The sequence below is a fragment of the Dendrobates tinctorius genome, unplaced genomic scaffold (genome assembly GCF_039654945.1).
Source record: "Dendrobates tinctorius isolate UK_male_01 unplaced genomic scaffold, ASM3965494v1 ptg000183l, whole genome shotgun sequence".
Classification (NCBI taxonomy): Eukaryota; Metazoa; Chordata; class Amphibia; order Anura; family Dendrobatidae; genus Dendrobates; species Dendrobates tinctorius.
The window spans coordinates 9,750,601-9,763,469 of NW_027361850.1; the positions used below are offsets into that span (position 1 = coordinate 9,750,601).

The 12,869-nt window shown below is 41.0% G+C and overlaps 1 protein-coding gene across 9 annotated transcripts in view; it reads left to right on the forward strand.

Moving 5' to 3' along the window:
• MACF1 (microtubule actin crosslinking factor 1) overlaps window positions 1-12,869 on the forward strand; it is a 292,674-nt gene that overhangs the window by 125,242 nt on the left and 154,563 nt on the right. For 5 of the 9 annotated variants that reach the window (XM_073552024.1, XM_073552025.1, XM_073552030.1 and 2 more), the window contains 7 exons: window positions 896-5,185; window positions 6,753-6,911; window positions 8,668-8,883; window positions 9,009-9,155; window positions 10,089-10,298; window positions 11,659-11,808; window positions 12,308-12,541. In XM_073552024.1, coding sequence (XP_073408125.1) covers window positions 896-5,185; window positions 6,753-6,911; window positions 8,668-8,883; window positions 9,009-9,155; window positions 10,089-10,298; window positions 11,659-11,808; window positions 12,308-12,541 — 5,406 coding nt within the window. The remainder of the gene's footprint in view (window positions 1-895; window positions 5,186-6,752; window positions 6,912-8,667; window positions 8,884-9,008; window positions 9,156-10,088; window positions 10,299-11,658; window positions 11,809-12,307; window positions 12,542-12,869) is intronic. The other 4 variants (XM_073552027.1, XM_073552028.1, XM_073552029.1 and 1 more) reach the window with 1 other exon arrangement.

Here is a 12,869-nt window from a genome sequence, read left to right on the forward strand (position 1 = left end):
CAGACTTGAAGATTGCTGTTCAAAAGAGGAAACCTAGCTTGAAGGAGCTGAAACAGTTTTACCTTGAGGAATGACCAAAAATCCGAGTAGCAAGATGTGGAAAGCTCATGGAGTGTTATCCAAAGCGATTTGCAGCTGTAATTGCCACAAGAGGAGGCTCTACAATGCGCTTACTTTAGGGTGGTGAATAGTTATGCACACTGAAGTTTTCAGTTATTTTGTCCTATTTGTTTGCTTCACAATAAAAGGAAGACTGAATTTTTACAGTAGTAGGCATGTTTTTTACATGAACTTATGCAAACCCTCAAAAGAATCTGTGAAATTCCAGGTTGTGAGCTTGCAAAACTCAATGCTAAAGGGGGTGAATGTCTCTGCAATAAGCTGGTCATTACAGGAGGCCTCTATTTCATTGGATATTGAAGTGTTAGCGCTCTCTCTTCCCTAGTTATAATTTATTTTTCTCTTGCCAGCTATAATTAATCCAATATGTTCAATGTGGAGTTCTACTTCAAAGGAAGTTGAAGTGCTAGTTCTTTCTCTCTTCCCATATGTTCAATGTAAGGGGGGCATGTCCCCTCCCTGCAGATGTCTGTATGGATTTTAATGCACAGCAAGTCATTTTGACATTGTAGTGCATATGTTAATTCTTTTTAGCATTTTTTCAGCAGTTCTCAGGTGCAATCTGCCTGTAAAAGATGTTGTGTACACATACCCTAACAGTTTTGTGCTGCATATTTGCTGCCGTCTGTCTATAGTGCTTGCTAATACTTCTGTTACCTAAAGTTAGTAGCTTTAGAAATGCATGGTGATTTCTGTTTCAAATTTCTTCAGCCCTTTTTTCCCACTTGCTAACTACATGGTTCCTAATTTTAATATGGTCTTTCTCTCATTCTAGGAGAACCACGCAATTGCTGGAGTTATAGATCTGGGATCCATGGAGATATTTCCCATATTCTGGGCGATGCAGAAAGGGCTTATTGACCAAGATACTGGCTTCATGCTTTTGGAAGCCCAAATTGTCCTGACTGGCCTGATTTTTCCTGAAACAAATGAGAAAGTGACGTTAGAAGGCGCCCTTGAAAGGAATATTATAGATCAAAGGATATTCCAGTGTCTTAAATATTTAAACATAGCTAAGGCATATTTAGACAAGCACAAAATTGTAAAGCATAAACTCCAAGGCCTCATTACTGCAGTTAAAGAAAATAAAATCTCTGAAAGTGTTGGCCTGAAAATATTGAATATCTATCAGTCCTCTGGCATGCTTCAGTCGTCCGCTGATGCAGAGAAGTCTATCCATATCATGTTACTTAATAGCAACTTAATGGAAAAGATTGAGACATCTTGTAAAAAGTTTATTGATCCAAACACTGCAAAACTAGTGACTTTAGCAGAACTCCTGGAAAGCTGCATCATTCATGAGTCCACTGGACTGAGGCTTATTCCAGTCAAACAGCTAGCCGGTGGAATGGTGTGTCTCAAATCAGGCAAAAAAGTTAGTATCTTTAAGGCAGTGCAGGAAGGACTTATTGATCGTCAGATAGCTGTAAGGCTTTTAGAGGCCCAGTTGTTTGCAGGTGGAATAGTAGATCCAAAAACTGGGCATAGACTTAGTGTTGATGAAGCCGTGAGATACCATTTGATGGATAAAGATATGGCTTGTGCTCTCCTTAAACGACAGCTTATTGATGGTGGCATTTTTGATTTTGTAACTGAGCAAAGAATATCTTTGGAGGAAGCAGTTCAATGTCATCTTATAGCCCCCAAACTCGCTCTTGTTTTATTGGAGTCCCTGGGCTCACTGCAAGGTTTTCTATGGCCAGAGTCTGGTGAAGTCCTTCCCGTGTCAGACGCCATTCAGGAAGGCAACGTGTCTACTGAGTTGGCAATGAAAACTCTTGGCAACAGACAAAAAATTCAAGGACTATATATGTTAGAAAACAAAGAAGTTATGTCATGGGACAGAGCCATTAAGTGTGGTATATTAGGGGAAAGTATTGCAAAAACATTGAAGTCTGCCGTAATTCCGGATATAGTCTCCAGTCTGTCAGCAGAAAGCAACCAGCAGTCTGGAGTCCAGCCATTCTCTGTTTCTGGAGCTAGCAGCTCGCAGCCTGTTGACAATAGCTTATGGAAAATTTTGTGGTATTTAGAATCTGAGGACAAAGGAAATCTGGTGTCTTCTGTTAGACACTTGAGCTACATAAATATTCATAATGGCCAGAGACTGTTGCTTATTAAAAATAGTGAAAATGAAGAGAAAAATGCATGTTTAAGGGAGAGTCCTGATCTTAAACACTTTGCCATAGAGAATTGTCATGATCTAGAACATACCAGAGAACCTGAAATTATGGCGGCTCTTGCAGACATAAATACAGACACCGAGAAGGAGCCGGATCAATGCCCGTTGCCAAGAGAGAGCAGTTTGTCCCCGTATGTGGGTCCCCCTCAAGAACGGGAGACATCTTTTCAACCTACCAATTCAATTCAAACCCAAGTACAAAATGCCTCCAAACACATTGCTGCTGATGAACACCCCTTGGCCTCCACACAAGTAATACTTGACAGAGAGCCAACCAAAAATGACATCAGTCACACTATTCTCCATAGTAGCAGAATAAGTGATTCTGTGACAGAATCGTTGACCCCCATTAAAAGGGGTCCCACTGATAGCCAACCATGCTTTATATCTCAGCCTGAATGCTTGCGCAATGAAACAGAATTTCAAAGACATATCAAAAAATCTGTATTAGAAATATCTTCTCATAGGAAAAATGAAGATGTTGTTAAAGGTGAAATTGCACATCAAGGTGTAGCACACCTTCAGTTAAATTCAAAGCAAAATATTGTAGATAACGCCAAAAATGACAACCGGAAATCAGCAGAAATGGATACATCAACAAATATTGTTAGAGATACGGCTTCTGTTGAAAGTGTTTTCTTTGACATGGAAGAAGAGGATACTTTAGATATGCTTTCGGAACAGATACTACATGGTGGTATTATAGACACAAATTCCAATCAGAAGCTGCTGCTAAATGAGGCAGTGGCAATGGGTGCAATCTCAAGCCACACTGCTCTACGACTCATGGAAAGACTAGGATTGTTCTCTGGATTTTTTGATTCCCTGACATGTGAAGCATTAACAATCCCAGATGTGATAGATGAGGGGCTACTGGATGAGAGCCTCCTGCAAAAAGTCTTCAACTCGGACAAGTCAGTGGCTGGGGTTGTGGACATGCAAAACAACCAGATCTATTCTGTTCAGGAAGCAATGAAAGCAGAACTCATTGCTGAAGAGGTAGCCAAAAGTATTTTAGATGTTCAGGTTATCACTGGGGGTGTACATGATGTGAAACGAGGCAAGAGGATATCTGTCACATTGGCTTCTAGTTTGAACTTAGTAAATCCTTCTGATAAGGAAGATCTAATAAAGTTAGAAAAAGCTTCAAAGGGGAAAGATTCAGACAAAAGCATCAAACAGAAACTCCTAAGTTTACAGTTAGAGTCAAGTGGGATCACAGATCCAAAATCTAAGAAACCTTTGCCTTTAGTTGAGGCTATCAGTAAAGGATATATTAACAGAAATGATGCTGTCCTACTTTTATCAAAGCAAATTCAAGATGGCGGAATAATCCATCATTTATCAGGAATACGTTTTTCTGTCATCGAGTCTCTTAAACATGGCTTGATTGATCAAGATTTATTTGAGGAACTTTCTGAGTTTGAGTGTCTTTATCAATTAGAGCTTACCCCGTCTTCAGTAGGGGATCAAAGAAGGTTGTCTACAAATGCTGATAGCATTATCTCAAGTCAGACAGATTTTAAGCAAGAGAATGGTGAAATTCCATATACTGACGTGTTAAAGAAATGTAAAATTGATGTTCAGACTGGACACAGATATGTAGAACTTGATTTACTTGGAAAGCATGCATGTGAGTTGCCAAAAGTCTCCATACATTCTAAGTTAGACTTCCATCACTCAATATCTACTGCAAGTAAGCAGGAAGGAGATAAGCACATGCATGAATGCAATCATCAAGGTCTCCCAGAAGATCCTGATGACACTAAGCAGAAAATTCATGCTATTCCCTTATTTCCAAATAAGAAACAAGTTGAGAATTCTTCATCCATCTTTAGGAGTGATGTTACAATTAGGGAACTTAGTGAAGTGACATCTAAAAATGATCTCAGGAAGTTAAACATTGCAGATGATATAGTGGTAGATGTTAATGCTAGTGTAATAACGGTACCGTTATTATTTGATAAAAATGCCTCAAGCATTGTCAACTCGCCTAAACAGAGGGTAGAGTTAAACGTATCATCAGTCCTAAGTAAAGGTGCCGCTACAACATCTATTAATGACAAACTAGACTGTGAATTTAACCCAACAGCTGGATCAGAGACCTCAAGTGTTAAAACATCATCTATAATGGACACTACAGTTGTAAATAAATTGACATTTACAGGGCATCTGGAGGGGTCGGTAGGTCCAGAAACTGTAGCAAGAAAGGACAAGCCTTTATGTGCAGCTGGTTTTACATCTGAAAACCAGATAATTGATCCCAAAGCTCAAGAAAGTAACCCATTAATACATTCTATGTTTCATGAAATTATTAAAGAGCAAGCAACATGCAGTTCTGATGCAAAGGCACAGACCTCCTTACCAGATCTCGATGTTCCGCAGCTCATCGAGAAACACCATACTTTTGGTGCTTATGCGCTAGAGAAGCTACATGTAGATGAGTCCTCAACTAAACTGGAAAGTCATACAGTGAATCAAGGTCTGTCAGACCAAAAATGTGTGGAGCATACAACCGGCAGAAAAGATCCTCTTGATACAATTTTAGTTTCACAAGATGAAAACATGTCCATTGGGAAAGGTGTCTTACAACCATTGCACAGTGATTCTACTGAATATACTTCCACGCTAATAGACAGTAGTGTTTCTAAGAAACCAAAGAACAAAGATGTAGCAATTGTTGGTCTGGAGGGAGAAAAGACATCAAAGGATGTATCCAACCTCCAAGAGTATGCTCTAGATTTGGTGAAGAAAACCAGACTGAATGCAGAGGAATCTGGTGTTAGCCAAGACATTAATATCTCCATTCAAGTTGAAGAGAGTGATTTATTGGTCAGTGAAACAGACCATGCATCCAGAATCCCGACCAAAGAACCACTCAAGGTAAACTCACCTGTATAGTGTATGTCTGACTAAACTAGAATAATAAAATGACTTGGCATTTAGAGTTGAGCATGGGGTTAAGTTGCAAAACCTCCTCTTATCTGTTGGCACCTCCTATGTTTACTAGGTCCGATGCGACATGACAACGTACGCGTTGGTCCACATCTATGGGCCTCGTCACACATAGCGACTCACCAGCGATCCCGACAACGATATCAACTTGTCAGGATCGCTGGTGTGTCACTACATGATCGCTGGTGAGCTGTCAAACAGACGGCTTCACCAGCAATCAGCACCAGCGACCCCGAGCGCGCGGCGTCGCTGTGTACTTTAGTTACCAGCGCGCTGATGCAGGGAGCTGGTAACTAAGGTACACATCGGGTTTCTAAGGGGCATGCGTCACTTAGAAACCCAATGTGTACCTTGGTTACCAGCTCCCTGCATCAGCGTGCTGGTAACTAAGGTACACATCGGGTTTCTAAGCCCGGTGCTTAGAAACCCTGCATTTACCTTAGTTACCAGCGCGCTGATCGCTGGTCTTCCGCCTGTCACACGCAGCAATGCGTGCTGGCCAGCGGGAGACCAGCAATCAAAAAAATGTCCTGGCTATTCCAGGACGATCAGCGATAACCTGCAGGGGGGCCGGTCGCTGGTCAGTGTCACACACAGCGATCTTGCTGGTGAGATCGCTGTTGCGTCACAAAACTTGTGACTCAGCAGCGATCTCTAGCGAGATCGCTATGTGTGACGGGGGGGCTTATGACATCACACCCCATCTACAAATTAGAAGCCCTGGGGGTCCCAGCAGAGAGGAGGAGGTTCTCAAGTCTGTGGGGGGGGGGGTGCACTGGAATTGGAGTCTTGCGAATCTTTATGCTCAACTCCATTATAGTATTTTTACCTCCATTTAAAAGAGAATATCCCCCAAAAAATATAGTTAACGATACTTTTTTGAACACATTATGCTGATAGCAAGCACACATGATTAAGAAAAGAGCTGCAGACGTTGCTTAAATCTGATTTTAATGAGGATGTTTCACCAAATCAAAGCTGGCCGGATTTTTCTCCCATTGCTCCCTAGGTTACGCCATTTATTTATTTATTTTTTTTTAAATCCGCCACACGGTTCTTTAGAGTTTTATGGTCTTTACCAAGGAAGCTTTGCTCCGTGTAATATTCATGAGCCGCCTACAGAATCGCCCCCCAGAGAATCTTGCGAGCCATGCCCCCTTGGTTAAGACAGTAAAAATTAGCACTTCTTAGAAAGTCCCATATCTGTGTATAAAAATAAAAGAAAAAACTGGCCACTTTACCTGGTGACAGGTTTTCTATATACAGCAGTAAGAAAAAATATGGATCAGACTTGATTAGTGTGCATTTACTAATAAAATGCTGCTTCTCAATGTTCACAACTGCATTTTTTAATTGTGGATCTGCTATTTTTTTGTAACAAATTCTTTATTGAAAAACTTTGACTTTGTGAAATGCAATCTGAAATTGTCTAAAAATGTTGTATTCGTTATGTTTTTTTTTTGTTTTTTTTTTAAATATATGTATTCATGATTAGAAGTCTCAGGTTGCCCGTAATAAGCAGGCCTGTCTCCAGCATGAAGAGAACCTTATGTGCTTCCTCTCAATGCTTCGAGATATAGAAGTCAGACTGGGATCTCTGCAGCCTGTTTTACCAGGCCTACAAGATGTCCAGGAGAAACTGAGACAAGCAGAGGTAAGTTGCTTTGTTTGGACGTCCGTATCATTTTTGGTAGTGACTCAGTTTGGAGAATTGCGGTATATTCTCAGAATTGTCGCTCTCAGTTGAACACTTCCTTCCCTGGCAGTGGGGACTAGAAGTGCTGGTGGTGCATATGAATGTACATTTCTACAGTGCTTCTATTCAGGGTGAGTGACACTAATTAATGCACCATATTATGGACATATGATGTCCTTTGTTAGCACACATGGGTTCGTTTGTTTTTATTGTTACTCTATTTCACTGGGAGGAGTTTATGGGCCAATTAGGAAAACAAATAGAACATTATACACTCCTAAACACTAAGATTGCAACACCTAGAAAGAAAAGTCGTGGAACTAAGGAAATCACAAGATCCATAGACATGTTTTTTTCTTTTTTTTTAACCCCTTAACGACCACCGATAAGCCTTTTAATGGCGGTAGTTAAGGGTACTTAAACCACAGCGCTGTGGAAAAAGTGTATAGCGAAAAAAGTCTGATGTGCCATTTAATTTCTCTCTCCTCTGATGTGTGACGCGCTTAGAAACCTGATGTGTACTTTAGTTACCTGTGCGCTGGTGCAAGGAGTTGGTAGCCAAGGTACACATCGGGTATCTAAGCGCCGCACGCGCGTTGCTTGTTACCCGCGTGTCGCTGTCCTGATCGCTGGTGAAGCTGCCTGTTTGGTAACTCACCAGCGATCCTGACAAGTTCATATCGTTGTCTGGATCGCTGGTGAGTCGCTATGTGTGACGGGGCCCTTAGGTTATCTCACTTTTACAGCCAATTACAGGCCTCAGTGGTCTGGCAGTTAATGAATGAATGAATCAGTGGTATCACCACATCTTGTCTCAGCGCAGACCTGTGCTGAGATCTAGGGTATTTTTTTAATCTATTCAGACCCCTGGGAAAATTTTTTTCTTTTTTTTTCATGAACAGACAGCCTTTTTAAGTATAACATCACAGTCACTCTATGAATGCCCAGGTGCAGAGAGATGACAAATGGTGATGAGTGAATGTCCTCCGATGAGGTATTATCTGAGCATGCTTGTGTGCCAACTGAGCGTCTTCATCATGCTTGAGTAATATGTTCGAGTTCGAGACCCCACAACTGTAAATCTCGAGGCTGTTCGACAGCCACTACACATGTAGGAATTACTTAACAAACAGGCAGTTCCTGCATGTGTTGCGGCTATCGAACAGCCTCGAGGCATGCCGCTTTGAGGAATCGAACATAATTTTCAAGCTTGATGAAGAGACTTGATTAGGACACGAGCATGCTCGGGTAACACCTTATCAGAGCATGTTTACTCATCACTAATGACCGTACCTAACCGTATTCTCACCGACAACATCCCGTACCCAAACACCAAACTTTTATTCTGCTCTCTTGCTTTAAAGATGTGCTGCATACCAAATATTGAAGGTAAAGTTTGTGTTTTATTGATGCACATATTTAAAGACATGATGAACTATTGGTAGTTCCTGGAGCGCATTGGAGATGAGCAGTGCCGATGATGTCACAAGCCCACATAATTGCCGTCATGGCAGGAATGCAGGGTCATAACATCGGCACCACTCTCCTCCAATGCGGAGTGAGCTGTGCCAGATAAACCTTTCAGTCTACCATACTGTTAGAGTTGGTGAAACCCAGTTCGTCTTGGTTATTAATATATTTGCTAATGGTTTATTAAATGCAATGAATTATACTTGAGCACATATAAATATTATAATATCTCTTCTTTCTCAAGGTGCTCAATCAAGAACTGAAGAATTTAGAGTCTCCTGTAGCCAAGGAGCTTGACTTTGTGAAATTGATTGTATCTGATCAGCCACCTCATGTGCCAGCTCAGCTTCTGCTGGCTTTAGAGAAAGATGCAAAGAACTTGGAAAAGTTGCATAATTCTATCCGGGATATTTCCGAGTCTCGCGTTGTGCAGCTCCAGTCTGTGTTTGAGTTTGAAAAGGTCAGTGTTTAGTATCGACCAGGGCCACTGATGCCAATCTAGGTTTTAGGTTTTGTTGAAGAATTAGCAAATGTTTAAGGCTTTATATATGTTTTCTAACTATGCGTATATCATGTTCTTTATAGGGGAAGGTGTGTGCTGAGCATCAGGAGCTGGAAGGTAAACTGCAAGCTCTTTTGCAGAGGGTAAAGGAGATCTCACACACTCTTGACTGCCAAAAGACGAGAGATTTTGGATCAGAATCTACTGGAGGCGAAGAGATGATTATAGAGGTAATTCTCTACATTTGAAGTGTGTTTGTAACAAATATTTGGAAGCGGTTTTATAGCTGTTTTCCCATAAAAAGAGTATTCCTGTCTACCCCCTCCTGTGTAGGAAACTACAACTATTCCATAATAATGTGAATGCTGTCATTCCTTGCACAGCAGATGCAAGGAGAAAATGTGATGGTGCCACAAGATTTAAACCCATTAATTAGAATATTGGGGATCCCTGAGGTCAGACCCCCACCATTAAGGCTGTGTGCTCACGTAGCGTTTTTTAAGCGTTTCTGCAGCGCTTTTAGACAAGCGATTCTGCTACAGAAACGCTTAAGAAAAGCATCCAATTGATTTTTAATGAAAAACGCACATGTTGTGCCAATGGTGCGTTTTTAACCGCTGTGGAAACGCTTAGCGATTAAAAACGCAGCATGTTCATTAATTTTGCGGTATCGCAGGCGATTCCGCATACCATCAATTATATTGGCAAAAACGCTTAGGAAAACGCATGCAAAAACGCTTGACAATCGCTTACAAAAGCGCGTCAAAAACCGCATGAGTTTTCCCAGGAGCAGGGTGTGCGATTCTGCTCAGGTTTATTCTGCTTCAGAATCGCTACGTGGGCACATAGCCTAAAGGGTGTTTCTATTACTACTAGTACTACTATCATCCGTATTAGAAGGATCCTACGTTGGTCTTATTTGTTTTGTTAAGACCACCATGGGGCCTATATTTACACCAAATAAGTAGTGGACAACCCCTTTCAAAGTTATGACAGGACATAGCTGTCCTCATTTTTCAACGTTTTATCGTGTATAGATACTGTCTGTCCATATTGTGCAATTGCTTTATCAGTTCCCCCCGTTAATATTTTCAGGTTACAGTTACCATTTTTGTGAGAGGATAAATGCACCCCGTATTACTCCCTGCTTTCTTTTATTATAGAATTTGAAGCAACCGGTGGCAGACGTTAGGGTTGATCTAGAGGACATTGCCTATGACGTCCAGCTGTTTATTTCTGAGCAAGCTCAAGACTTGTCACCACAGCAAAGTCGTACATTGCTTCGTCTTCTGAATGAGCTGCAGAAATCTTTTCGGGAGACTTCGGAAAGATTATCAGCTCAGTGTGAAGTTCTGCAGTTCCATGAGCGACAGGTGAAATCCAGCATGAGACCTAAGCTTAATCCGCATGCTTGCTTACCTGTCATATACCGCTTTCCAGCTGAACATAGGCCTGGATAGGATGACCCTAGGGAGGAAACCCGTGCTTTAGCTTCTAACATTTTGTCTAGTCTTATAGATGTTATAGCGTGTGGAAGGGGCTGAAGAGCCGAGCTTTCCATGCGCATAGCCGTCATCTGTGTCCAGTAGCAGTGGCCAGAGATGAGCTCCAATCGCTGCTGTTAATCGTTTCAACGCCACCATCAATCTCTAACAGTAGTGTTGAAATGGAACGCATGCCGATGCTTGTGCGCATCTGCTCCCATCTCCCGAGTTTCATAGAACACCAAGAATTTCACTATATTCTGCAATACTGTGGTAAATGCAATCAGATGATCACAGGTTCAAGTCCCTAAAGTGGACTAATAAGCTTTTAAACAAAAAATAAAAATGTGAATAATCCCTTCTCCCTTAGCTTCATTAACATAAAGGAATTAAAAATATGAAAAACTAACTTCTTTAGTATTACCGCATTCATGAGTCTGGTCTATCAAAATGTAAAATTGTGATTTTTCACAAAAAGAAAAAATATTAATCATTCAAAAGTTTAGATAGATATGTGTATATATAATATATATATATATATATATATATATATATATATATATATATATATATATATATATATAATTTTCAAATAAGTCAATAAATCCTCAGCTCGCCATTCAAGAAAGAAAGCCCTTACACAGTTTAATTGCCGGAAAAATTAAACACGTCACCTGTCTCAAAAAATGGCTGCACACAACCAAATTTTTTTTTCTTTTTATACAAACGTTTGAATTTTTTTCCCCCTTAAAATAAAATAAAATCTATGCAAACTTTGCTATTTCTATAATCTTAATGACCTGGACAGTGATAATTCTGAATTACTTCTGCCAGAAAATAAATACTACTTTCATGCTATATAAAAACAATCGTCAATGTTCACTTGCTGTATTAACCTCGTCCATGAGCTGCCTGAGATGTGTTTGTGTTTAACCTCTTGTTTGCTTTGCTTTTCCAGGTTTCTCCCCTCTAACAGTGAAGGATTTCCTGCTCAGTTTGATACTGTTGTTAACACCGATATATCCTCTGTATGGTTACTTGTTTGGCTAGGGACTTTTTGGCGGTTATGAAAGGGACACATCGTGCTCGTATACTAGGCAGGGATGTGTAGCACTGAGAAGAAGGCTACGGACCATACAGATTCCTGGCTGCAGTTGTTGACTGAAGTGCTGGGATCTGTGAGCTCTGTGCCTCTGTCTCTGGGCTTAGGTAAGGTACGTTGGTACACTCATGATCTTTTTCTGTGTAGACTCTTCAGGAGCAGCAGGCGGTGTGTGCCCAGGAACTAGAAAGCTTGAGCTTATGGGCTGAACAAATAGAAAAGGCAGTGAATGATCACAAGACTAATGCCAGCTCTCAGGACCTCTCCAGGCTTCAGGATCAGTACCAGAGCATGCAGGTGACAAGTTACTCTTACTACTTTTAACTTGATTTTGTTTGTTGTGTAGAGCCCATTAAAGGGAATCTGTCACCAGATTTTTGCCAATAATCTGGGCGTAGCCTAATGTAGAGACTGAGACCCTGAATCCAGTGATGTCACTTGCTGGGCTGTTTTGCTTTAATTTCTAGAAAATCACAGCAGGATATTATCACCAGAAGACAAGTAAACCTGCTGCCAGGTAGTTCTCCATATTCATAAACTCTGTATAACCCCACCGATTGGCAGCTTTCTGCCTATGCACAGTAAGGTGCCAATGAGTGATGTGGGCAAGGTTAACAAAGGTCAGCATCCAGCGAAGTAGTAGATCTGTAGCAGATTAAACAGTGATTTTATCAAACTGCAGCAAATGCCACTCGAATCGGTCTCTCTGACCCTACATCATCAGATGGGTGGCAAAAATCTGCTGACAGATTCCCTTTACAAGTGCTTAAACTTTTGTATTCCTTTTTCCTAAAAGAAACTCCATAAGGATGTCCAAGCTGGAGCTGGCCAATTTTTAAGTGCTATCAAAGCAGCAGAGAACTTCCTTGAACAGAACAGAAACAAAATGAGTCCTGAAGAACTAGAGGCCTTCCAAAGAAAGTTGCAGAAGGCTAAGGAACAGTATCAGTCTGTGGTTGACAAAACAGGGGAGACCGAAAAACAGCTGGAGTCTGCAGTGAGCACGGCTGTCTTAGAGGAAACCAAAAAGGTACCACCTTGTCATTTATTGGTGACGACTTCGTCTAGGCTCCTGAGACAAATGTGTATGAGCTGGTGATGTTCATGGTCAGGCTCTGCTTATCAGTGTCCAATACGCCACAAATACAAAAATGGCGGACACAATGGTGCAGCCTGCTGTTCTTTGTTGCCTTGTAAAATATTGGACAACATGACAGCAACCAGATCGACCCTGTTATATTCCATTGGGTCCTGCTGATGTATTCCAAGTACATTGTGTTCCAAATTATTATGCAAAAAATATTTCCTCATATTTTCTCTAAATTACCTATATGAATTGCAGTCATTGTTATTTTCCA